At 48.8% G+C, this 27,042-nt stretch overlaps 1 protein-coding gene across 7 annotated transcripts in view; it reads right to left on the bottom strand.

Moving 5' to 3' along the window:
• The window catches only part of LOC122368271 (ryanodine receptor-like), a 124,521-nt gene that overhangs the window by 64,508 nt on the left and 32,971 nt on the right, over positions 1–27,042 (bottom strand). For 6 of the 7 annotated variants that reach the window (XM_043342042.1, XM_043342044.1, XM_043342047.1 and 3 more), the window contains 14 exons: positions 19,369–19,543; positions 18,971–19,117; positions 18,479–18,690; positions 17,900–18,097; positions 17,452–17,600; positions 17,007–17,148; positions 16,460–16,594; positions 16,169–16,285; positions 15,700–15,826; positions 15,363–15,515; positions 14,947–15,152; positions 14,189–14,371; positions 6,378–6,528; positions 4,988–5,017 (listed from right to left, as the gene is read on the bottom strand). In XM_043342042.1, coding sequence (XP_043197977.1) covers positions 4,988–5,017; positions 6,378–6,528; positions 14,189–14,371; positions 14,947–15,152; positions 15,363–15,515; positions 15,700–15,826; positions 16,169–16,285; positions 16,460–16,594; positions 17,007–17,148; positions 17,452–17,600; positions 17,900–18,097; positions 18,479–18,690; positions 18,971–19,117; positions 19,369–19,543 — 2,125 coding nt within the window. The remainder of the gene's footprint in view (positions 1–4,987; positions 5,018–6,377; positions 6,529–14,188; positions 14,372–14,946; positions 15,153–15,362; positions 15,516–15,699; positions 15,827–16,168; positions 16,286–16,459; positions 16,595–17,006; positions 17,149–17,451; positions 17,601–17,899; positions 18,098–18,478; positions 18,691–18,970; positions 19,118–19,368; positions 19,544–27,042) is intronic. The other variant, XM_043342046.1, reaches the window with a different exon arrangement.

Raw genomic sequence — 27,042 nt, 5'->3', positions numbered from 1 at the left:
GCTCCCCTAACGTAGCCGTTGGCGACGGCCCGGAGTTGTCTCTCCTCCAGGCCCCAGCTGCGACCGGTGATTCGTCGAAGTTGAGAGATGCGAGGGCGGACGCGGCGGCGGAGGTTCCTGCAGTGGGGGCCGAACCCCAGAGTCCTGTCCAGCGTTACGCCGAGTAACTTCAGTTCAGGGCCTCCTTCCACCGTCTGGCCCGCCACACGGATGCGGCAACCGACGGCGTCCCGGTGGCTCTGGGACAGAACTAGAAGCTGGGTTTTCTGGCCCGCCACCTCCATCTTGTTCTCCCGGGCCCACTTGACCAGGGTATCGGCCGCTCGTTGTGCCCGCTCCCGCGCGACTTCAATCGTGTTACCCGAGCACAGTGTGGAGGTGTCGTCCGCAAACATGTACGGAGTAGTGCCCGGCAGGGCTCGGAGGGTTGACGCTAGTGGGGCCGACCACAACAAAAACAAGGTCGGGGACAGGACACTGCCCTGGGGCAGCCCTGCCCTGTAGACGCGCTCGCCGCTCCTTGCTCCGTTGAGCTCGACACAAGCCCGCCGGTCTCTGAGGAAGCTCCACACCCAGGAGTTGAAGCACGCCGGTACTCCCATCTCAGCGAGCCGGGCACGCAGGAGGCGATGGTCCACCTTATCGTACGCTCGTGCGAAGTCGTACGCAACGAGGACGAATCTCTGCGCCGACTCACCGTCCGGCAGCTGTCTCCGGGATGGGGGGCACGGCTTCAGCTGCCATCCGTCCTGAACTTGTTGGGTTAGACGAGCGATGGCATCCTCCACACCCCGCTTCTCTCTGAAGCCAACCTGTTCAGGCGGGATCATGCTTCGGGTTGCGATGATGTGGTTTAGTCGAGTCGCGACGAGTCGTTCGGCCAGTTTGGCGATGTGGGATGTCAGGGCAATCGGGCGGTAACTTGCTATGAGCCGTTGGTCCTTCCCGGGCTTGGGAATGGGCACGATGACGGCACGCCGCCATTGCCACGGGACCAGTCCGGTAAGCCACGAGGCGTTGATGAGACGGAGCAGAGCTCTGCGAGCCACCGGGCCCAGATGTCTGAGGTGCTCGTTGCACAGGTCATCGGGTCCTGGCGATTTCTTCAGTTGGGCGCTGGAGATTTGACGCAGCAGTTCTTCCTCCGTGAACGGTGAGCAGCAGCCCGTTCTGTTACCCCTGCACTCTACGCAGGTGCGGACTTCGGCTTCTTTCAGCTGTTTCTTGGCCCGGCGATCGATGGACTTGGCTCGCACCTGTCTGGAAACGTAGGCGTACGTGCGGTTGAACGCCGTTGCCTTGTCCCTGTCCGTCACCAGGGTGCGGCCGTTGTCTTCCATGGTTTCTTGTTTTCTGTGGTTGTCATCTGACGCTCCCTCCCACATCTTCAATATCTTGTGGACCCGCCCGAGGCTCTGGTGTTTGTTGAGGTCCTTCGACACGAAGTCTCTGAAGTGTCGTTGAGAGACGCGGCGCTCGATGGAAGCGGCGCGTCTCTTGGCCTCGATCCAACGTGCCTTGGCCTGGGGGTCCCTGTTACTGTTTTGCATGGCTCTTCTCGCCGCTCTTCTGTCTTCGATTGCCTCCTCCAGCTCCGGGTCCAGAGCCCAGGGTTTGGCGTCGGCTCGTGCCCCTCTTGGTACGTGGGCAACACTAGCCTGTTGGAGGATCGAGTGGAACCTGGTAGCCATCTTCTGAACTGGTTCGTGTTCCGATTCCGCTCCTTGGAAGGCGGCTTCGCACATCTCTTGGAAGGCCAGCCAGGCGGCTTTCTTGAATGACCACTTGGTTTTCCGGATCCTCTTGGGGGCCGACTGTCCAGTCTGCAGCTCCAGGAGCATCGGGAGGTGGTCACTGCCCATGTCTGGGCCTGTGTCCCACTTGCACCTCCTCGCCAGGGACGGGCTGCAGAAGGCGGCGTCCGGGGCCGACTGCCCGCCAGATCGGTAGCTGGTGAAGGTAGGGCGGCCGTCGTTGAGGGTCACCCAGCCGGTCCTGTCCAGCCACGCAGCGATCTTCTCGCCCGTCTCATCCGGGCCTTCGCAGTCCGCGTCCCACAGCGGGTGGTGGGCGTTGATATCGCCGGCGACGATGGTGTTGTCGCTAGTGGGGAGGTAGTCGGGATCGAAGTTGTCTTGTCTCTCGTCTGCCTCATCTGAGCGGATGGGCGGGCGGTATATGTTGATGATGTCCAGATCGGGATTACCAGGTAGGCGAACGCCACAGATCTCGGTGGTGTCGTCTGCTCCGGGCTTGAAGGGGCCGCTCAGTACTGTGAAGTGACGACCGTCACGCATGTAGATGGCGACGTCGCCTCCCTTCACAGGGCCACCAGCTCTGCGGCCTCTGGAGCGTCGAGTCACGACTGGGGGCTGGAAGCCAGGTATCCTTGGTGCCGTCTTAGGGAATTGGCCCTCTTGTACCGCGAGTACGTCGACGTTGGCCTCAAGAAGCCAGGGGGACAGCTCCGCAATCTTCGGGCGGAGGCCCTCCGCGTTCCACACCACAAGGGTGAGGAGACTTCTCCGGGCTCTGTTACGGCGATATCGTCGGTTGCGGGCTCTGCGACGGTGTCGGGTACCCGGTCTCACAGCTGGCGCCTCCCCGCCGTCGTCGGTCCCGGCGGGGGGCGCTGACCCGTCGTTAATCATTTAGCAGGCCGAGCCGCGCAAGCGCGGCTCCAGGCCTGCCGATGGGCGTACGCCGCCCCCGGGCGTTGAGTGTCGATTGCTGAGGTGGCGCAGCAACGCAGCGGCAGCCGGGCGGCCACCGCCAGGGCCCTCGCTGGAGAGGGCAGGTTGAGCCCGTTTGGCTTCCTCCGCAGGTCGCCCCAGCAGAGGCGGGTCCGGGTGGACCCACACCTCCCACCACTTGAAGGCGGGCTCGATCGGGAGGCGGCATTCGATTTCGCTCAACGTGATCTACATTTCAATAAAATAAAAATTAAAAAATGTCAATAGGGGGGTAGAGGGGGGTAAAAACGGGCAAATTGCAGATACATTTTAGACTGTTTATCACGGCCAGGTTTCTGAACCAATCTTAACGCAACTTTTGCCGATCGATAGAGAATGAACCAGGAATTCACATGGATCCTAAAAATATGCATTTTCAAAAATCATAGGCGGATACAGATCATTGAGATGGGGGGTACACAAAAAGTATAGTAAATAAGGTTTTTGTTGGTACTGTTTCTAAAAAGGGTGGTAATAGTCTTGTTATGTTACAATTTTCTTATGAGAGAAGGACTACAATTGTATTGGTCATGCATAGGCGGTGTCAGGGCACCTATGTTGGGAGGTAAAACATAACCCCCCTTTTTGGACGCCTGGATCCGCCTATTCTAGCAAAAACGTGTCAAAAGAGGATGCACAATAACTGTGTATATGTTATCACATGATACCTTTCATTCACTGTTCGTAAAACTGGTGCATACAGTTATAATACATCAGCATCGTGATCTTCGCCCAAATGACTCGCTTCACGAATAGGACCCCCCAATTCCCAGTGCTCTGGAGCCGCCCCTGGTAAAGTTATGAACTTGAAATTTTCAGGGAATGTGCCCAATTTAGTTTTAGGAAAAGTCAGAAAATTTCAGCATCGTAGCTTCAGCGGTTTCGGAGATATTCCCGAAAAACCTGAGAGGTGGATGAAAACAACCCCCCCTGCCACTAATAGGGTTAAATCGCTTGTAAAATAAATTGTGCTAATGTCATCTGGAAAAAAGTTTTCCGATTTCATCCACCATTCATAACTCCAGCTTCACTTAGCAAAGACGGAACAACGTATCCCCTAGCGATCCAAGTTCGTTTCATTTCGACACGCTTCGTGTTCATTTCGCGAAAGTCCCGAACGTTGTTTGGATACAAAAAGATCAATATGTGAAAGCCGCATGAATGTTCAGGCATATATGTTTATGTGATAAATCTTGGGCTGTCAAATAATTGTAAAAATAAGTGGCGTTCAGTGCCAAAAAGATGCAGGAGGAAAACGAAACAGAACCTTGCGAGTTGCGAAAGGACAACGTTATCATTCCATTGTCTGTCTTTCAGCCGAGGTGTGAAGGTGTGCATTATTTTGCGAGTTACAGCCGTTTACGCCATCAGATGACATCAGTGTTTGCACGGGCACGAATCGAGTGTTCATAATATCAAAATGAGATTTTCCTTCTTTTTTTGTCACCTGGATAACCCCCGACGTCTTCCTTTGAACTGAGAAGTGTCAAAAAACGATCTACGAGCTCTAGTTGAGCCGGTGTGGACACTTATGACACACAGCTACCGAATTTACAGACAGAAATGGCACCGAAAACTACACACGTATTCACAAACGCCGGCAAAGGTATAATCCTCCGCTCTACTCTATACACGAAACGGAATACGAATCGTAATAAACGTAGCAGTGCACATCATAGAGGCAGGCAAAGTCAAACATCCAAGAGGGTGGACATTGGACATTTCATGTAGGTACTTAAATCGCAAAACGGCTTACAATGTGTAGAAGTAAAAGGGATAGGCGCACCAGTGTATGCTCAGCTGGAAGGCAAAAACAATGACTTGAAGCTGGAAAAACTTCATTCAAAACATCATGGAGAAAAGAAATTCTCGTCGTGAGATATGTAAAATAAATAAGATAGTTTGAGGAGGCATATTTACAAACGGTATGCATGATATATCGGGTAAGTGATGCTAAAAATTAAGTTTGTGTGAGAGAGCGACTATTTCTAGGCCTAAGACGCCACATAACTAATTCAAAACAGCAAAGACACAGGACAGATTGACAGCCCAAAGGTTTTTTGGGTGGCGACTGACGAAGACAATTTCCAAAAATAGCGAACTTAAGCACAGGGGAACCACATCGAAGACTGGACGAATATATAGCCCCGTGAGAATCAACTCCGGGTGATCGGACACACATACACTCACAGTCACACGCAGAACACACATATTGGTGGGGTCAGAGCGGCAGCACGTGCAAAAGCGAGTCTCACCTTCGTCGTCGACATCTGCTCGTGCGCCATCTAAAAACGAAACGGCAGGGTGAAAGGTGAAATAAAAATGATCCAGGTGAAAATGTACACGAGCAGAGCCGCTGGGTACGGGCCGAGCTCCTATGGGGCGGACGGTGGGGAGAAATTAAACCGGCAGACATTAAGAACCAACGAGATGGCTTAGGCGAACAGTGCGCTTCAGCCGGAAAAGGAAAGTAGCGTTTTATGATTGATCACCATAGCCGGGTTTTCTTTCAGTGCAATTTTATTTGGACTGAGGTTCGTTGTTCCTTAATAAGCTCATGCATTAGCTGGCGATCAAGCAATGTGAGGGAGGGGTCGACTACTAAAACCGTTCGGGGCATCATCATGCCTATCGGTATTACTGAGCGAGGAAGGAATGTAGATAAGGCACCGTAACCTGATCATCCGAAAGCTAGCTTGCTTTATCGATATTCACTAAGCAATAAAACTGATTAATCATTCACTCTTAAAACATCGATAAACGTACGTTTCATAATGAAAAATCGATTATGAATCAATCAAATCAATAAACAGCTGAGCGGTCAGACAGCAACGCATCATCAGCCAGCACTGGACAGACGAATGTGGGACAAGAAGGGGACTTGGTGTAGGTAGACCGTCCAGTAGGCGTCTAAAAAAGGTACAAAACGGTAACCAGCTCTGACTAGGGCTCTCCTGCCCCGTTTGGTAACGGCAGTAAGTTGCGAAAAGCGAGAAGTAGTCAAAGCGACAGAAGCGATAGAAGCAATCCTGACCGAGAATTTCAGGCACGCAAAGGAGCTTTTACAGCATTATTTATGAGCAGATAGCATTATGGTGCCGCGTCACGACACATTTCAAACTGCGATATCCCAAAGCAGCAAAGTAAAACAAAACTTTCGATTCTGCAGCCAGATGGTGGTATGATACCGTACAACTTTGTTCTGTTGTTTCGCACAGAAAGAACGCTTTCGTCATCTTTTGCCGTGATTTTAAAGTAGTCTTGTATGATTGTGTACGACGCGCATGGCTTGATCTTCATCGGCTGCAGTGATAAGATGAGGTAACCCAAAACGCAACTTTTTTGTGTGACGCGGTTGTGGCCTACGTCATCTTCGTGACTCACTGCTTGTGTGAGTCTTGACTGTGACCTGTATGAACCGAGACCTACCGTGATTCAATACCCGTGTAACTCGTGACTTTTAAGCCCTTTATGAACCTTGTGACACGTAACCAATATGACCCGACCCTCGGTGCGACCCGGTTTGTGACCCATGTCCTGTATCCCACCCGCATTCCGCCTGACCCGTACAGTCTGTGATCCGTGCTCTCTGTGATCCCTGCCCAGTCTGTGACCCATGCTCTGTTCCCGAATGCGTTTGCGCACCTTGCTCTCCGCCTCATTGCTGGCCGACTCGTTCTCGGCCTGCGAGCGGCGGGCCAGAGTGTTCATCATGATGGCCATCACGTTCTCGTGGATGCGCAGGATGCGCACCAAGTCCGGGTGTTGGAAGAACACGTGGTTGTTCACCAGAGACCTGAAGAAAGACGGAGAGTGAGACATGTTATCGGCTGTCTCTCAAGGTAACACACAATCCCGTCACGGAGACCAACATTGTAACGGGAGCATCGTAGTTGCCGTGCGATACCTATCAGATTATCAACTGGCATAGATAACAGGAATCATGTTATCTCTGATTCATGTTATCTATCAAACTGGATTAAATGTGGTACGGGTACGACATTACTTTGCAATATTACCTGTTGTGTGCCGAAAGATAAAACTTTTGAGACGATAAAACAAACACAAAGCGGCATAGGAAACGTTATGAAGAAAAAGGTGATCTCACAGACTTGTACTCGAGCGACGAGCCTACATTCATACAAGAAGTTACCTCCGTTCGCTATTCTTATCTTACCCACTGTGATTTGGGTTCATGCTGATTTATATAATTAATTATTTACACATTTATTCATTTATTTATGCCTGAATCATTAGCATGTCGGCTTGTACAATAAACGTTTGACGAGTATTACCCCAACATTCTGACATTTCTCGCTCCAACTCGAAGCAAGCTGGGCCGCCAGGCGCCTTGCAGCTGACGGCTGACGCGCAACGGTTATCCAGACCAAGGCAGGCTCGGCCGCCGCCGCCGCCGCCGCCTCACGGCCAACGTCAGTGACCACGGCCGCCGCCGCTGTCTCGCTAGTTATGGGCATCTACTAGCCGATCATGAATTTGGTGGCGCAAAGCGGCGGCGGCCGCGGCGCTCGGGCGGCTGCGGCTCGGCCGGCCGCCGGCGGCTCGTGGCCATGAAACTTGTGCAGCCGTTGGTCGGACCGGCCGGTCACGTGCGGGAGGCGGGGCTTCGGTCGGCGGCGGCGGCGGCGGCGGCGGCGGCAGTGCACCGACTCTGCACTGACCGCTGCCGCACCGAGCCGTATCTCACGGCATTGGCCACGGCAATGGAATTCTTTAGAGTTAAAAAACAGACATCAGAAGACTTCAAGCTGGGGCATGATCCGAGTCGAAAGTGGTAGCAATTAAAGTCAGGTTCAGTAATTCGGAACTTGACAGTTTTGTTGAAGCAAGTTTGAACGTCCTAGCCCTTCGGAGATGTTGGCCTTCGTTTCATTCACCCGTCATCATCTAAACCACCTAAAAATAACATTGGTAAATTCCTTTTTAATGACCTCCTTACAAATTATTTATGTTTTTGATGTATTTAGCTTGATACAAATTTTCGGCCACGGGCCTTGATCACATATCAGTTTAAACACAGACACGAAAGACACACAGACACCAATGCAGTTACAGTTTTGCCAGTTTTTTAGTTTCTGTACAACTTCGCGTGATAAAAAAGCACAATATACCTACAGTTCTAAGGAATATGTTAGATGGGCCCAACAAAAACGATCATAGACAATCTAATAGGTCAAAAATTAACTTTAAATTCGTTTTCGTATTCGATTCATTCATCTACTTTTCAACGTTCACTCATGTACATGCACATAAAACCCGATAACTACATAATGTACCACGATGATACATTTCGATTCAGTTGCGGCTTTAGCTTTCGGATTTGTAGCGACTCACTTATCTTTCGGTGTGGATGGTCGCCGGTTTTTTGAATGATTTCCACCGTTAGAGGAATTTCACCCCTTTGAAGTTCTAATTCTCTGTGAGCCGATCTAAAGTGATCACCAATGGGTGTGTCTCGGGTCTTGTTCTTGGCGCTTACGACATGCTCATTAAAACGTAGCCTAATAGGCCGTTTTGTCTCGCCCACATATGTTACTTCTTCTCCACCTTTCTGGCAGACGCTACATGTGATTCTATACACTACACCTGCGGTTAGGCACTTCCCTTTCAATCCCGACTCACAAGTATTGCAAACTCGCGACCCTGCTGGGCACTTGGGATGGGAGAGGGCAGAACGTGTGAGGCGGCTTTTCAATGTGTTCTTGCTTTGCCAGGCTACTCGCAAGTTTAAATCAGTTTTTCTCACGATGGCATTGACTTTGGCACAGACGGTCTCGTCGATATATGGTAGAGTCAGGTACCCGTCTAGCTGCTGTACTTGCTGCTTTTTGTGGTGCCGGTGCTCTCCATTTGTCGTCGGATGTGTCTCTGCTCGGGTAGCCTCTCGTTGCAGCCTCCGCACCAACTGTTTTCTGTAGCCGTTTTCTTCGAATAGCTGCTGTATCTTCTGGCAGGAGCGAGCACGTGCCGCTGCATCTGACGACAGTCTGATGGCGCGTCGAAACTCGGCTCGTATCACTGCCTGCTTGGTCTTCATGGGATGTGATGATGTTTGATGGATGATGATCCCGGAGTGATTTGGCTTTATATATAGCTCTGTTTGGTACTTGGAATTTGAGTTCACAGTGATGAGAGTGTCCAGAAACGGTACGTTTCCAGACTTACTGCTATCTTCCAGAGTGAACTTGATTCTCGGGTGGATGGAGTTGAGGTACTCGAGGAACTTGTTCAGCTCGTCTCGTCCGTGAGTCCAGACTCCAATGGAGTCATCAATATACCTCGAGTAGAACTCTGGTTTCAGCACTGCATTGTCCAGTGCACGCGTTTCGAATTTGTGCATGAATATGATGGCTACTGGGGGTGCCACCTTGTTGCCCATGGCGATGCCGACTCGCTGTCTGTAGAACTCGTTGTCGAATTCGAATACATTGTTTTCGAGGCAGTGGGTGAGAAGGCGGGTGACGTCATTTGGTTCTAGTCCACACAGGTCGATTTCGGCTCGGTGTTCGTCTATCATATCGGCAACTGCTGACACGGCTTCGTCTAGAGGGATGCTGCCATAGAGATTAACGACATCGATGCTAAATACTATAGCACCTGGGGGCAGCTGATGTCCCGGAAACTTGTCGCCCAGTCGTTTCAGGTATTCACCCGTGTTTCTGAGGTGTGCTGGAACCTTTTCCAACAGCTGGTTCAGGATCCTCTCCAATAACCAGGACGTTTTCTCGGTTGGTCCACCACATGCTGAGACGATCGGCCTTAGGGGAACTCCGTTTTTATGGTTCTTCGGAAGTCCATAAAATACTGGTGTTCTGGAGTTCGTCGGTGTCAGATCTTTGATTAGTTTCTCGGGGAGCTTATCTCTACTCGTTTGCTTGAACAGCTGCTTCGTTTTCGCTTCGATTTTGGCTGTAGGGTTGTTCGAAAGTTTATCGTAGTTCGTTTCGTCATCTAAAATAGCGTGCGCCTTCTCTACGTATGAGTCCTTGTCCAGTATCACCAGTCCCTTACACTTGTCGCTAGGCTTCACTATTATGTTCTCATTGGCTTGCAACTCCTTCAGTCCTCTTCTCTCTTCTGCTGTCGTGTTCATCGTAGTCTGGGCATGATTCTTGTACGTGTTCAATATCTTCTTCTTGAGTGCTTTTAGCTCTTGTTCTGTGTTACTGTTGGAAGGCGGAGGTTGTTTCTTCACTGCATCTGGGAAGTTCGGTTTGAATCTTCCTCTGTTGTGTCTTGTTTCTGGCTCTCCTTGATCTTGTTCGCTGTCCCTTGTTCCTTGCCCGGTTTGCTCGTCTTCTGCGTCTCTGTCAGGTACTGGTGTCTCTTGCATCGGGTTTAAAGCATTCGAAGTCCGGCGTAAGTAATCTTTCCACCTTTTTCCATATGCCAGTCTTTCAACTCCTGCTTCGACTTCTTGTAAAATAGAGTCATTGATTTTAGGTGTAATGAGTACTTTCCAACAGTAATGACTCTATTTTACAAGAAGTCGAAGCAGGAGTTGAAAGACTGGCATATGGAAAAAGGTGGAAAGATTACTTACGCCGGACTTCGAATGCTTTAAACCCGATGCAAGAGACACCAGTACCTGACAGAGACGCAGAAGACGAGCAAACCGGGCAAGGAACAAGGGACAGCGAACAAGATCAAGGAGAGCCAGAAACAAGACACAACAGAGGAAGATTCAAACCGAACTTCCCAGATGCAGTGAAGAAACAACCTCCGCCTTCCAACAGTAACACAGAACAAGAGCTAAAAGCACTCAAGAAGAAGATATTGAACACGTACAAGAATCATGCCCAGACTACGATGAACACGACAGCAGAAGAGAGAAGAGGACTGAAGGAGTTGCAAGCCAATGAGAACATAATAGTGAAGCCTAGCGACAAGTGTAAGGGACTGGTGATACTGGACAAGGACTCATACGTAGAGAAGGCGCACGCTATTTTAGATGACGAAACGAACTACGATAAACTTTCGAACAACCCTACAGCCAAAATCGAAGCGAAAACGAAGCAGCTGTTCAAGCAAACGAGTAGAGATAAGCTCCCCGAGAAACTAATCAAAGATCTGACACCGACGAACTCCAGAACACCAGTATTTTATGGACTTCCGAAGAACCATAAAAACGGAGTTCCCCTAAGGCCGATCGTCTCAGCATGTGGTGGACCAACCGAGAAAACGTCCTGGTTATTGGAGAGGATCCTGAACCAGCTGTTGGAAAAGGTTCCAGCACACCTCAGAAACACGGGTGAATACCTGAAACGACTGGGCGACAAGTTTCCGGGACATCAGCTGCCCCCAGGTGCTATAGTATTTAGCATCGATGTCGTTAATCTCTATGGCAGCATCCCTCTAGACGAAGCCGTGTCAGCAGTTGCCGATATGATAGACGAACACCGAGCCGAAATCGACCTGTGTGGACTAGAACCAAATGACGTCACCCGCCTTCTCACCCACTGCCTCGAAAACAATGTATTCGAATTCGACAACGAGTTCTACAGACAGCGAGTCGGCATCGCCATGGGCAACAAGGTGGCACCCCCAGTAGCCATCATATTCATGCACAAATTCGAAACGCGTGCACTGGACAATGCAGTGCTGAAACCAGAGTTCTACTCGAGGTATATTGATGACTCCATTGGAGTCTGGACTCACGGACGAGACGAGCTGAACAAGTTCCTCGAGTACCTCAACTCCATCCACCCGAGAATCAAGTTCACTCTGGAAGATAGCAGTAAGTCTGGAAACGTACCGTTTCTGGACACTCTCATCACTGTGAACTCAAATTCCAAGTACCAAACAGAGCTATATATAAAGCCAAATCACTCCGGGATCATCATCCATCAAACATCATCACATCCCATGAAGACCAAGCAGGCAGTGATACGAGCCGAGTTTCGACGCGCCATCAGACTGTCGTCAGATGCAGCGGCACGTGCTCGCTCCTGCCAGAAGATACAGCAGCTATTCGAAGAAAACGGCTACAGAAAACAGTTGGTGCGGAGGCTGCAACGAGAGGCTACCCGAGCAGAGACACATCCGACGACAAATGGAGAGCACCGGCACCACAAAAAGCAGCAAGTACAGCAGCTAGACGGGTACCTGACTCTACCATATATCGACGAGACCGTCTGTGCCAAAGTCAATGCCATCGTGAGAAAAACTGATTTAAACTTGCGAGTAGCCTGGCAAAGCAAGAACACATTGAAAAGCCGCCTCACACGTTCTGCCCTCTCCCATCCCAAGTGCCCAGCAGGGTCGCGAGTTTGCAATACTTGTGAGTCGGGATTGAAAGGGAAGTGCCTAACCGCAGGTGTAGTGTATAGAATCACATGTAGCGTCTGCCAGAAAGGTGGAGAAGAAGTAACATATGTGGGCGAGACAAAACGGCCTATTAGGCTACGTTTTAATGAGCATGTCGTAAGCGCCAAGAACAAGACCCGAGACACACCCATTGGTGATCACTTTAGATCGGCTCACAGAGAATTAGAACTTCAAAGGGGTGAAATTCCTCTAACGGTGGAAATCATTCAAAAAACCGGCGACCATCCACACCGAAAGATAAGTGAGTCGCTACAAATCCGAAAGCTAAAGCCGCAACTGAATCGAAATGTATCATCGTGGTACATTATGTAGTTATCGGGTTTTATGTGCATGTACATGAGTGAACGTTGAAAAGTAGATGAATGAATCGAATACGAAAACGAATTTAAAGTTAATTTTTGACCTATTAGATTGTCTATGATCGTTTTTGTTGGGCCCATCTAACATATTCCTTAGAACTGTAGGTATATTGTGCTTTTTTATCACGCGAAGTTGTACAGAAACTGAAAAACTGGCAAAACTGTAACTGCATTGGTGTCTGTGTGTCTTTCGTGTCTGTGTTTAAACTGATATGTGATCAAGGCCCGTGGCCGAAAATTTGTATCAAGCTAAATACATCAAAAACATAAATAATTTGTAAGGAGGTCATTAAAAAGGAATTTACCAATCACCTACATGCCTTACATACAAAGAGCACTACAAGAATTAAAAATAACATTAAAGGAAAAGGGCCACCTTTAACATGGGGATTGAAACTGAGATAGCCATCTTGTAGCCCGTGTCCGAAAACCTATCTGACTACCTCCTTACGGCCGATTTCGGCCTCCATTCGTAGTTATCGGCAATTTTAAAAGAAAATACGCCAGGAATGCGTCCTTATCCCAGGAATGCGTTCTTATCCGACAATACAGCCACCCGCGGCGAGGCTTTGGTTTTTTACCAATCAGCTCCAACCAGCTCAGCTTTAACCAATCAGCTTATCTGACACAATCCGACGAGTCTGTCTTCTGAACGCTGATTGGCTTGAGTGTGACATCATCGCTATGCCATCATACAGTAGGTGCCGTAGAGAGTATCAACATAGTACCAATATGTTAAATAGTTTTAAATACTTTTTCGCGAATTGTGCACTTCTGGCACCAGTTTTAAAAAGAAAATGAAAAATAATAATGTCAAAATGAAAAACAACGATTTCTTCATATTTCACGAAGGTGGCCCTTTTCCTTTAAAAGGTAAGAGAAATTCCAGCTTGCAAGTGGGAGCCGACAAAATGCTAAATTTGCTTCAACAATCAACTTTTCATAGAAAAGAAACTGCCATTGTAACTCGAGCTTTCCTTGAAATCGCAGAATCTATAATACATATTATAAAAACGCTAAAATTACAGAAAAGATTGCCTTCCGAAAATAGTCGGTACTTTCTACCCGCTACCGTTATTACACGGAATTTTAATCGTCCATGTGGTGTGCCCGTTCTAATCTCTTCCCTGTCGTACTCTGTCCGAAAGCGACACGGCTCCCCATCTCTCAGTCACCGTCCAGTCACGGTCCGGCCGCTGGGGACCCTCTGTCACCCTTCAGTGGAGCGTCTGCACGCCCTGCAGACACCCCACCTCTCTCCTCTCTCCTTCCCCTCTCTCCTTCTCCGGTCAGTGCAAGTACCGTGCGTGCACCGTCCTCCCTCCCTCACCCCCTGACCGCTCAGCCGCTATTGCCGGACCGGGCGACCTTGGCACACACACAGACCGGGGCACCGCACCGGTCGGCGTGCACGGTGCAGGACCCGGGAGAACGGTAACGAGCCAGCCACTGTCCCCGGTCCCGTCATCATTTATTACGGTTATGCATTCTAGTTCAATACTTTGGCCTCTATATAGCAATTGAATATTTTTGTAGTTGCGAATATTCATAGTCATCCGGGAGACAAAGTGGCCAAATTTGGCTGCATCAATTAGTTTATGTATTAAAAGTGATGCCACGGATGAGGTATGCCGAAAAGGTAGAGCCTGTGAGTACGTTTTGCGGTAAGTAAGTACGATGTGGAACTGGACGTGAGCCATGATTGCCATATATCACGGTTCTGGGTTCTGTATTTGAGTCGCGACTGACCAGAGCAGCTTCCTGACGAGCTCCTCCTCCTCCGGCGACATCTGGACGGGCAGCAGGGCGCGGATCTTGGAGAGGAAGTTCCACAGAGACGCCACTTCGACGCTCGTCTTCGCGTTGATGACGTACGTCTTTTCCAGAGCCTTCATCAGCTCGCCAACGGCGTTATACTGGCGCAGCAGTAGTCTGTAATAGAGACGAACGGACAACGGTAAATGCTAAGCACTGTTCAACAAATACATCGGCGAAAGAAAAAAAATGAAGGAGCTCGACGAGTTAAAAACACGCATAAGTTTACACAATTCAACGACAAAATTGTCATCGTCGATTAGCAAAAATAACCGAGCTTCGACTCATAAGAAAAAAAGCTAAATGATTCATTTATAATATGACAGATAGTTACCCCGAACGATGCAGTTATTACGAGCGCTCATAATGCTGTTGCACAACCCCGTCACTCACGTAACTACATAGTAGCCGTTTTCACGACGGTCTATCCGGAGAGTGCACCTGATTTGACCAAATCTGCACCTAATCTCTTTTACAGCAAATATCTTCATTTTATGAGTTTATTTCAGTGTTTTAGTCGATGATGCTCTCTGATAATACGACAAAGCAGGCATATAAGCAATTAGTGTAGCCCTAGCTGATAGCTACTAAGAGACACACTGAACCTGATTTGACCAAATCTGCACCTGATCTGCACCAGATGTGCACTAAATGTGTACCAGATGGCCGTCGTGAAAACGGCTATTACATACCTGAACATCTCTCGGATCAGTTTGGAGTCCTCAATGAAGCTCTCCTCTGCCCAGCGGACGATGGTGGGCACCAGGACGCGCCGGAACTTGTCCTCGGGACTTTGTTCCTCCTCCTCATCGGCAGCGGCGGCCGCCTCGGCCTGCTTCACCATACCGATGACGGAGAGGAAGGTGGAGCTCATCGACTTGGGCTGGCTGCTCTCCGCCTGTAGGTGGAAACGCGGTTGTGAGGTTAAAGGCAAGGGAAAGATGGGACGCCACGGTCTTCGCTGGATGGTGCTGAAGGCGCTGAAAGGCGCGACCGCAGCTGGATGATCGTTCCATATTGCTTCTTACTTCCCATCAGGATATGCAAGCTCTGATTTACTTTGATGGCTTTAAAATATGCGAGATATTTAAAATGTTTGCTTTCGTACGTCCTCTGCTCCCTCCTCCTCGGCGGTGACGATGGAGATTTTCTTCATCAGCACATCGTGGAAGTCCTTCATCTGCTGGATCAGATCGTCGCCGACTGACACGTCGTCCGGGTCGATGTTCTCCAGGTTCTTGAAGCTCAAAATCGAGTTCATCTGTCGGGGAAAAGCGTACCGTAGGTCAAATTTAGTGCCTCATAAGCGCCGCAGCCTATATATAATAAAAAAGCAGGCTTCATCATATGCTTACTTGTTCGACAGCAGAACCCCCATTCCCTTCGCCGAACTGACATGTTCACCTAGGTGGGCAGTGCAACTCTGTTCCCTAGTCTGTGCTGACCTGTTCACGAGGCGGACAGCGGAACTCCTTGGTCTTGCGCGCAGTGACCGACGAGGGCAGCTCAGACTGCTTGATGTCAACATAGCGGCGCAGCTGATCCCGCTGCAGCTCACCCACGTAGTCGTGACTGACGGAGCACAGACACAGTGTCAGTGGTGGCAAGTCGGTGAATGTGTAACGCCGGTGGTAAGAAAGACACTGATAAAAGGGGTCGTTTATTGGTCTTCGACTAGACAGTCAATTGGAGAACTAGGACTGTGCGTTAGATTAGGTACCGGCCTAAGGTCATGTTAACCTTGTTAACATTACGGTTAACATTGCATTATACAGCCAGTGTGGTTTGTCATTTATTTAAAGCAGCATTGCTCACATTTTCCGTCTATGCTATAACATGACGCGCTCATTTAATAATTGGCTCGAATGTTCCTTGAACTGTGTAGTTTCACTCCGTGTCGTTAAGACATCTAACCTGAAGGCCACAATGCTCTCGACCCTGTGTCGCAGCTGGATGTCATAGAGATGGTGCAGCAGGTAGCAGATCTGCAGCTTGCAGCCCTCCGCCATCTTAATCTGCAGCAGACCCCGCCTGCAAGGACCGCGGTCAGTCAGTAACCGTCGGTTTGTAGTCAGAGGCATCAAAGAACCGTAAGGAAACAAAAAAAAGCAGCATACGAGAAACTACGCGACTGGGCTAGTCCCTAAAATCATCCATTATTGTCAACGACTCGCCTCCCATGTCAGAATGATGACCGATACTGACCTGTGCTGGTCCTTTCCCTCTGGGTCGAAGGTCGGGTCCCAGGAGGCGTGGTCAATCATCACCAGCAGATCCTGAATGTCCTCGTCTCGTAGGTAGCCGATCAGCAGCAGTCTGTCACAGAGCTTCAGCAGCGGCCTGCGGGATAGCACGAGCGTAATTTGTCAGTAAGGCAAACTGCTAGAAGTAGAAGCTAAGCCCGTTTTGGTTCATAACGATGACCGAATAACTATAAAAGGGCGGTTTACAATATCATAGGCTTTAGGATAAGCCTGTCCCGTATCTCACTTGGTAGAGCGTTGGATTGCCAAAACGTGAGAGCCCGGACTCATAAAAAGGCACGTATCGTCGTGTATGGGTAGTTATGAAAACACTACGAGATGCACCAATTTAAGTATTGTGATTTACATTTTGATCCCCCATTTGTTAGGAAAATGCAAAAAAACGAGGACGACAATATTTATCAAGACTATATCACAAATAGCATTTCCTCTTCATCCCACCTCCCATCGTACTCATCCCGGTCTACCCGTGCCCGCCCGGTACTCACACGAATAGTGTCTCGTTGGATCCACCGATTGAATCCCGCGTGTGCACCTGGTTCTTGACGTAGGCGTCCTTCAGCGCCTCCATTACAAACACGCGCACCGTCTCAAAGTCAAAGTACGGGATCGCCAGTTCGTTCACTTTCTCTGAAAATAAATAGCACGCATAAGACACGCGCATAAAGAAAATAGATTCCTTGGCAAAACTTTGGATGCATAACAAGCGTTACCATATATAATCCAGCAGTTATGAAAAAAATTAGCACCAGGACATGCCTTACTTTGCGTCAAGTGTCTTCTACTCAGCGCACCCGACGCAGCGTCCCTCTCAGCACATAAGTATCACAGCGACGCCCTTCCACCCTAGACCAGATAGCAAGGTGTCCATACGAGTGAATCAAGACGGCGACACCTACCGCTGATGTCTGTGACGGGCAGTGTTACACCTACCGCTGGTGTCTGTGACGGGCAGTGTGGCCATGGCCGGCTGGACGGACATGGTCGTCTGGACGCTCAGACTGTGGGCCATGCCGGGCTCGTCGTACAGCTGCTTCAGCTCGGGACCCAGCGGGATGACGTACTCGTTACTGGTCACCTCCCTGCGGGAGAGTGGAGGGCATCGGTCAGCTCACTGAGAGATAGTCACATGTCCTTGATTATATCACAAAGAGAGACGCAGACGGTAACGTTATCCTACTGGTGATCAAAGACACCTATCACTTAAACTCACTGAAGCAAAAGAAAGAATCGAAGTGACAATAAAGAAGCATAAATAACCATCTCTGTGCTGATCAGTGGTCAGTCCGTAAGAAATAAACGGGCCTTCGGCACGTCTTGGCAGCCACCCACATGACGATCGCATTCGAGCCGTCAAAAGTTTATCCCGGCCACCACTCACATGGTATTGGCGTGGGACTCCATGTGCACGGCGATGAGCAGGTCGTAGAATCCGCGCCGCAGCGGGCCCGACATGTACTCGGCCCGGATGGCATAGAGCAGCTGTTTGTCGTCCACGTGGTGGCAGAGGATGTGAGCGCCGCGGTAGTTGGACTGGAAGCACACTGCGCAGTACAGCTCCAGCGTGTGCGCGTGGAAACTGTAAGATAGACGGAGAGGGGGGGGGTCAGACGGTCAGGTGCGGAACAGTTGGCGGGTAGTTGCTGTTTATCTATTTCAGTCAGAGAAGCGATTTGCAAAAGTTTCCTTGACGCGACAAGACCAGAAGACTTGGCAAGAACGTCGTAGGTTTTTCTATGATGAAGATAGATAGCTGTAATCACTGTGAAGGTAAATCACTGTAGGTGCACACTGCTGAAGAGTGAAGAATTCTTGACGTTCAAAAACAGGCTATTCTCATGCACTTCCTGCATGTATTTCCATTGCCGACGGAGCACACAGTTCAACGCCCATCACCCTGACACCTCATAAGCCAGCGGCAGTCGCCCGTTCCTTTCCTGAACAGCAGCTTATACCATACCTGAGCAGTCGCTCATGCTCGATCAGCTCCAGTATATCGATGCAGCGGTCCTCCTCGGGTATATGTAGCGCCAGCATGGGCACCGGGTCCTCGCAGTAGATGGACCAGCCCCGGATGTCGGACAGTTTGAGCGCGTGGACGCGCAGGCTCTGGTTGGGCACGCGCGCCCACTGGTGCGGCTTCAGCAGCTGGAACTTGAGACGAGGCGGGAACTGGAAGGACAGATGGCAGTCAGACAGTTTAGTTAGATCATCTGTAGCTTTTTGGAGCACTAAAGGCGTATTTGTCAACATTCTCACACGGACAACAGGGAAACACATAACTCATGCCTAAGTAATATCAAACGCTGCAACGGATATGATATAGTACGAACCTAACGGATCATACCCGTCTCAATAATAAAGATCGTTTTTTTATAAGATGGTCAGTATTCGGCATTCGGACCTCGTTTTCCCGGCTCTCACCCCCGCCCGGTACCCGGTCTGTACTCGCCTGCGGTACGACGTGTTTCTCGGAGCTCTGCAGCACGGCAGCGGAGAGCGGCAGGGAAGTGGGCGTTCTGCCGAGCTCGATCTGCAGCACGTCCTTACTGGTGGCCTCGACAAACACGGCCGGGAACAGCTTCACGCCCGGCTCCATCTGTATAGAGCGGAGAGAAGAAACACAACAGTCAGATACTTATCTGCTCATATTGAGCAAGAAAAAATAGGAAGCCATAGCTTATGAGGCACAAAGCTTGCTCCATTTGCATTCATCCATCCTTTTCTACCTCAACACAAACCTATCCACATCCCCTCACGCCTCCCTTTTCGGGCTCGCAGCGCTTTCTGGCGATGTTTTCCCGGTATTCGACATGAAGCTCAAAGCTGATGTTGTTTATGAGATCTCACCTTGAACCTGATGTTAGTCTCCTTGCCCTCGCAGGTGAAGGCAATGACTCCGGTCGAAGTATCGATGAAGCAGCCGATCGACATGCCCTGCGAGGCGCCCTTGCCCGACGCGTCGGCCGAGACCTCCGAGAGCAGGTCGTCGGCCCGCACCATGTAGCAGCTGTGGCGGTCCACACTGGTGGCACACAGGCATACATTGTCTCAGCACACTCTGAACTCGCCGGGACGTAGACAGCGCCTTGCACACAGTCACAGATGCACACAGCTACTTCGGACGCCTTGCACACAGCTACTTTGGGCTCAACCGGACACAGAACAGAGCTGACATATTAACCCTAGAACGCCTAGGGGGGGGGGTTGTATCAACCCCCCCCCCCCCCTGAGGTTTTTTCGAAGTGCACGCTAAACGGCTTGTCGTAGCGGGCTGAAATTTTCAATACCCTCTGGGGCAACCTTTGCGCATCTTTTGCCGAAAAAAAATTGATCGGGTCATGTCAGGTCACGGAGTTATGACGTCATAAGAGGTACAGCCTCCGGCCGACAGTTACCAAACGTGTGCGCCGAATCCCTAGGTTTTCTGCCGGTGATACCCACATTGTTTGATGGATCATGATGAAACTTCCCATGCATGTTGGGGCAAGCATTGGCTATCGTGTGGTGCAAGAAAATTGACCGGGTCAGGTCAGGTCACGGAGCTATGACGTCACAAGAGGAACAGCGTCCGGTACTATTTTTGAAAAGCGCCCGAACCACTATTTTGCTAATTCTTGTCACCTCAATGGGAATATGCAGCAATATTAGCTTCTATAGGGAGCAAATGGACCTCCCGAATCCAAAAATACAATCACATTTCAAAAATTTAAATTTTGATTTTTCGAATTTCTGCCGCCGACTGTGACCTTGCCGACTTCCGGCGCTCCCAACGCGCCATTTTTAGAGCTAGGGAAAGGAAATACATACCAAACGATAGAGAATTGATCAAGAAACACGATAGTGAAGGTTTCAAGTCGATATCTCCCACCGTTTTGCCGCAATCGCCGCGGAAAGTTGAAAAAGTTTGATTTTTTCGGAAAATTTGACCTTTGACCGGTCATAAGTAGGTCAAATGTGACCTAGGACCAAAAAATATACCACCAATCGCGAGATCTCGTTGAGAGCAATCCGTTGGTTTTTGCCGCTAAGCTCTACGACCTTCCGTTTCGAAACGCCAGGGGGGGTCGTAACAACCCCCCCCCCCTGGTCGTTCGTGTTATGAGAAATGGCCTGGTCGTGCGAGGGTTAAGTGCCAGCCGTCAAAGATCAACAAACTTCATTACATTTCCGACTGGACTTTCTTCAAGTCCAGAATCCGAGATCGGATTTCCGACTTCATTGTTTATCAGATTGCGCGATTCTGATAAAGAACATCATTCGTGCCGGACGATCGAGCCGAGCGGACGTGCGCCAATTTTGTCTCGTGAAGACTTGGGTGTGGTCGGTGTGGTGATTTAGTGGTAGGCCGAGGATATTATAGGATTAAAATAGTTTTTTTTTTGTCTCAAGGCTATTATAATTGTTAACGTAACCTTTGACTAGAGTTTAGACTTCTCACTTTCAAACCATTACTTGTTTGCAGTTCAGCATAAAGTAAAGTAGCATCTGCGCATAGAGGTGCCATGGAGGAAGGGGATGTTAAGAGACTTATTCAGGAAGCTGTTAAGGAGGTGACTAGTGAGATGGAGGGAGAGATGAAAAAAATCTGGGAGGAAAACAAAAAAGTGAAAGAGGAGATACAAAAACTGAAGGATGAAAACCAGACACTGAAAAAGACCCTAGCAGAACTTGACCAGGCCTTAGATGATGTGGAACAGTACAGCCGCAAGGATTCCCTGATCTTGGGAGGTGGAGGCTTTCCGCAAGCCAAAGCTGACCACTATGAGACTCCCTCTGAGACTCGTCAGCTGACCAAAGCCGTGATCGAGGAAAAACTAGGAGTAAAGCTGAAGGGACAGATATCTGCTTGCCATCGCTTAAAAAACAACAAACGTGTCATCATAAAATTCCAGGATCTGGATGACCGCAATGCGGTTTACGAATCCAAATTCAGTCAAACACAGACAGCACAGGCAAGGATCACCATCCATGAAAACCTGACAGCCAAAAGATCAAAGCAGATCCAGCAGCTGGGTGACATGTGGGAGGCTGGCCAAATCTGCAACTATCATACCAAGAACGGCGTCATCATGGCACGCAAAACCAGAGACCAGAGATACATCCCCATCCGAGCCAACATGACCAAGGACGAAATCATCCAAGCTGTGGAACAGGCCCCAAAAAGAAACAACACCCCACAGTCATCCAACCAAAACTTCCTTCGCTCCCAGACCCTGAACAACATCCCATCAGGACGAGTTGCTGAGCAGAGGGCTGACCTTGAGGAGTTTGTGGTCACTCGGAACAGGAGAGGTGGCAGGGGTGGGCGTGGCGGACCTGGACAGAGGGGCTCTGTTTAAACCACTGATGATCTTTTGAAGGACTGGCACTGATTAAAAAAAAAATATATTTCTTAGTTAACTAGCCAGCACTTGTGCTATCACTACATCTGCTCAATGTCACTTGACAGGGAATCTCATTCAGCTGTGCCAAACCTATTCGCAACTTTGGTAAACATCATTGGAGGAAGAACTTTGGCTTAGCATATAAACAAACAATGCAATGGTTTTTCATAAATGTCCCTGGACATGCTCCCGCTCACACTGCCAGTGTGCTATTGGTGTGGCGTGGGAGCATGTGAGTGAGTGTGAGTGTGAATGAGTGAGTGAGGCTGCACGTCTGCCTGATGCAGTTAGTGCAAACAAGCCCAAACTCTACAACATAGAGCTTTTAACACAGAGCATCAGGGACATGTAAATAAATTTGAGTGCAACCACTCCTGAGCACATTGAAAATTATGGAGTTTCCACAGCAAAGACTTGCTATGGCAATAAAACAAAGTTCTGCCAAGGAGCAGACTGAGACCTGGAAAACAAGCTGAAGGACATTCCAGTTATTACCCTCCAATGTTGGTTTATCTTAGTGGCAACTGAATAAATATGTTGAGACTAACACTACAATGTTGCTCAACAGTAAGCACAGAGCAATTCCCCTGACTGAGCAATACAAGTTTTAGCTGAGTGCTGGTATAAAAGAGTATTGTAAATATTTCTAGAAGCCTATAGTTTTGCTTTTGAAATAGCTTTTCCTTCTATGATCATTCAGGTGAAATTGATGAGCTATGCCAGGGACCTGCCTGCTTCTCTTACCTCAGGATGTTCTTTAAAAATAAAAAAACAGGCTATCCCCTGCTCACCAGCATGTCTCAAATCATCAGCCCCCGCCCCCCGCCCCCCCCCCCCCCCCCCCCCCACACACTGACCTACCTTAAGTCCCTTGTCCTTGCTAATGTTTAAACGTGTCTCAGCCTCCTCTGGTGAATGTTTGCAATATCATATGCATCAGCATGGCCATTTTGTGGCTGATTTCATTTTGATTTGAATCAACCGAACACATGTCACCTTAATGCAGACATAAACTTTCACCCAATGAATTAGCCTCAAACAAGTTTGAAACGTTGAAATTAATATAAAACACATTTAATAACATAGTAAGGTATTGGTATTACCTTTCTTCTATCATCTCCTGCCAGCCACTGGTACCTACACACCCCACATTACAATTTACACACGAGACCTTGGCTGGTACTACAAAACACGTGCTCCCCTAATTTACATATTCCTTATGAATGGGTAAAACGTATTTCGTCATCCAGATTTGTCTACTGGCAAACATCACTATTATCTTTCCTTTCACTTTGCTCATTACAATTATTTGGCATTTTGTGATAATACTGAATATAAAAGCAGGTTTTGAATTTTCATAAAATACCTTGGAAAGATTACTGCCCAAATGTTGTACTATTGTAGTTACAACAAGAGAAACAAACAAATAACACAATACAATTATTCCTCTTCCTCAGAGGCACCTCAATCAGTAGTGCTACAAACAAGTGGTGATACGCGTAGTACATTTGAGCGTAGTTTTTCTGGCTCTCTCTATCGTCTGGAGGTTTCGAAAGATGCTCTCCAGAGATGGCGCTAGTAAATTTGGCTGACATGACGTCATGCTAAAAAGTGATGGGTTTTGTGAGAGCAAATGTAATAATAGTTGAAAATTTTGTACTTTTGCTTAATTAAGAAAAATAAATATACAATTGTTCAAAACAGCGTTTTCCTCATTCATCCTTCATTGTTTCAAGAGGAATATAGACAGTTTAAATCTTTTTTCTTGACCGCAATTCGCACACGCACTAAATTAAAAGCTGGAGTTTTGTGCGTTCGTAGATTGTGATTTGAGAAAATAAGTTGACAATAATCTTTTGCACTTTTGCTTTACAATCATTTTCAATGCAGATAAATGCATTGATTATTCGAAAATAGGCATATCTTTGAAATATTATGATTTTCCACAAGCAAATTTTCCCAAAAACTTGAACTACTTACAACTGACGAACGCATCCAATAATCTGGATGTCTTAGGATGAGTTCGTCATTTTTTCCCAAGGAAATACGATACAGTTCAAGCTACTTTACCGATTTATTAGGGTACTTTTGCTAATGAATTAATAAATAAACGACAACAATTAATCTCATTATCAACCATACTCGGAAGAATTTTCTTCGCATAAGCGCGAACACATCCGCGCTTTCATGAAAAGCCACGCCTGTAGATGTCAGGACTGCTGCTTTATGTTTCGCAAGGTGGCGCAGCGCGCAGGGTACCGACTACCGAGGCTGAGGTCTCCAGACTCTCCACCACGATTTAGCTTGGAAATGGCCGATGGGGAAGGTCTCACCCAAAAAACGGACGCCCTTTTACACAGCTGCATAAAGAGAATAAATTATTGGCATAGCTGACCACACGTTCCCTCCCCCTCTCCGCCCCAGCTCAATTGGAAATATCGCCTATTTTCCTTAGTCAGTTATATTCTGACTAATTTCTCACTCTTCCCAGTAAACCTTAACATGCATGATGCAGATGTCCACTGCGTAAGTCGTGTGCTTCCGTAAGTGTGCCAACTATATAGTGTTGCCTACACTCTACAGTGCCTACTGCTTCCCCATTGTCGTTATAATTGGTGATTCTCAGGTCAAAAGTTACACAGTGGTCTCAGAGAACAATCGTTTCAACAAATTAACGATTCAAACCGTTGCATTCTACTTATATTCCGGTCAGTTCTGCTACTAAACGATTCCGGCAAAACACTCTTTAGGTTATGTATTAGCGAACCACCACACAAAATTCGCCCAATCAATGGTCAGTTATTACTGCTGGGCTGAACCGTCATACGCTATATAGCCTATTGCAGTCAATATTTTCAGAACGATACTGACTGACGAAACACAACGTATTCGCGGATTCGCACATACGTTGGCACCCAGGTGGCCTGTCAGCAGCCGCACAAATTGAGATGGTACACCGTAAAGCATGCCTTTCCACACAGGCACAAGCACAGGGACACAAATTCTCAAAATCCAAACTTATTCCAATACTGGTCAAATACGAATAGGCATAAAGTTTTGAGGTTTTCTCATGTTCATTCTTCTTTCAACACACGCGGCAGACTGCAGCAGAACATCTCACAGAGCTGGATGCAGTCATGAGCTGGGACACGGTTTGTGACCAATGACCGATCGGGGGTGCCAGCCTCCTCCCGGCACGCGATGCACTGGCCGCCGCGCAGTCGATGTCGGGGCACCGCCGGCATTCGCCGACAGGGTTCCATCCGATTCGGTGTATTGCTGGCAGCCCGAACAGTGACCCACGCGAAGCTGTTGGACGTCGATGGCCGATGAGCGATGCCCTTCCGCGACCGGCGGTGGCAGTTGGTCCCACATCAAGAACAGATACCAGTCATGCGGTCAGTCGGCGACGGCGCTGTCGCGAGCCGATCTGATGGTCGCGCGGTGGGCGTTGCCGACGTCCACCGGGACCGTCGACTGGGGGAGCGCGGCCGCCTCTTGGCCGCCGCCTCTGGTCGGCGCGCTCGTTGCGCTGTGGGACGGCATCCACTGCAAGTCGTTCACTGTGAAGCGGTCGTTTGACCGGGCCTGGCAGGCGGGGAAAGGGGGCCTCAGATGAAGTAAAACTATCCCTCAGGCCAGCTGCCTCTCCACCTCACCATGGCAGATAAGCGGACACCCTCGTGATCATCGCAGCGATGATTGCCAATTGGTGTGTCATTATGGGAGAGGATGTCAGCCTCCTTTGCAAGATAGTCTGCCTTTAATATAGTGCAGCCCGACCCATTGCCTGTGGTGCAGACTGGGCTTGATAATGCAGTGCAGGACACACCAAACGTAAGCGGCCATCTGTACCCCCTGTGCAGTAGGGCTGACTCAAGAGCCCAGAGTTGCCCTCCCCCCACCATTCTGTGCACGTGATAACTGGATGGGACATGCCATGGTCAGCATCTGTTCAAAAGCTGCCCTCAGCATGTAAAGCTCCACTGGCATGCTCAAGCATGGTCACAGTCAGTTCTCACTTCTCAGTTGAACCTCCAATGGAAACCCATCACAAAGTAGAGATCAGGGCGCCTCTCACACTGCAGCACACTCAACGACTGAGGCACCATCTCATCACTTGCAGGTGGTTCTTGCCAGGAGCAATGCCAATTGCCAGCCACGCACATCAGGTGATAACAGCAGTGTACAACTGCAATCTACAAGCATCCATGTTCTTTCTGATTTTCTCCTGTTAAGATCCACTGCCATGCATGAACTTGATGGGCTTTTGTTGCACTCCTCCCATGTGCAGACAGGTTTCTGCTGAAACAAAGCAAAGCAAATGTGATTAATAATGGCCCTGTTTCACCATCCAGACACTGTGTGCACTGGTAGCTACGGCATACCATAGCATCACTCAAATGACGTTGCATGTGATCTCTTAGTTTATGATGAATCGCGTTTGGAACAGAGTGAGAGGTTCTGAAAAACCGTACCAAGAACAGAGGTTTGAGTTCAAATACTGCTAGCATGCTGCTGGTGCTGGTACTGCAGCGTGCTAGCGTTCTGGGATGCTGTCATAGCTTCGCGTCACAGTGAAGTTTGTTGACACTGCCATGGAAACCCAATGCTCTGACACACGCATGACGCAGCGCACTGCAGTGCTCTGCCGTGAATTTGTGAAACACCACCCATGAACGTCGGTTGCATGACCAGGATCGGAGCAGTGTGGCAGACAGTGATTTTAATTTTAATTGCACTTCCTAGAGATTAAAATGTTGTTGGTGAAATTGCTATTCATTATTCCTATTACCATTGTCTAAATTTCACATTTCAAGACAGCATCAGCATTGACATGTTATATAAAATAAGGTTTTGACTTCAGGTGGTCCCGGGTTCAGCTTGAGCTATTAAGTAAAACAAGGGCAAAAAATTGTCAAAAAAAATATTTTAAAAAAATACCTGCCTTCATCAACACCTCATCTAATCTCAATCTAACCTCATCCTCATCTAACAAGGCCCTAAAAGCAAAAACCGTTTGAATAACAATGTAATATTTTGCAACCGCTGCACCATTACTGTCACGTACGCTATCCCTAGATTGGTTGCTGGTAAGTAGTGGTTGTCGTCATCAACTCGTCATGCAGCAGCTGAT

This window comes from Amphibalanus amphitrite, unplaced genomic scaffold (assembly GCF_019059575.1).
Source record: "Amphibalanus amphitrite isolate SeventyFive unplaced genomic scaffold, NRLGWU_Aamphi_draft 000935F_arrow, whole genome shotgun sequence".
NCBI classification, from domain to species: domain Eukaryota; kingdom Metazoa; phylum Arthropoda; class Thecostraca; order Balanomorpha; family Balanidae; genus Amphibalanus; species Amphibalanus amphitrite.
Note: the sequence above shows the minus strand (reverse complement) of the source record. Positions and strands in the feature narration are given on the sequence as shown.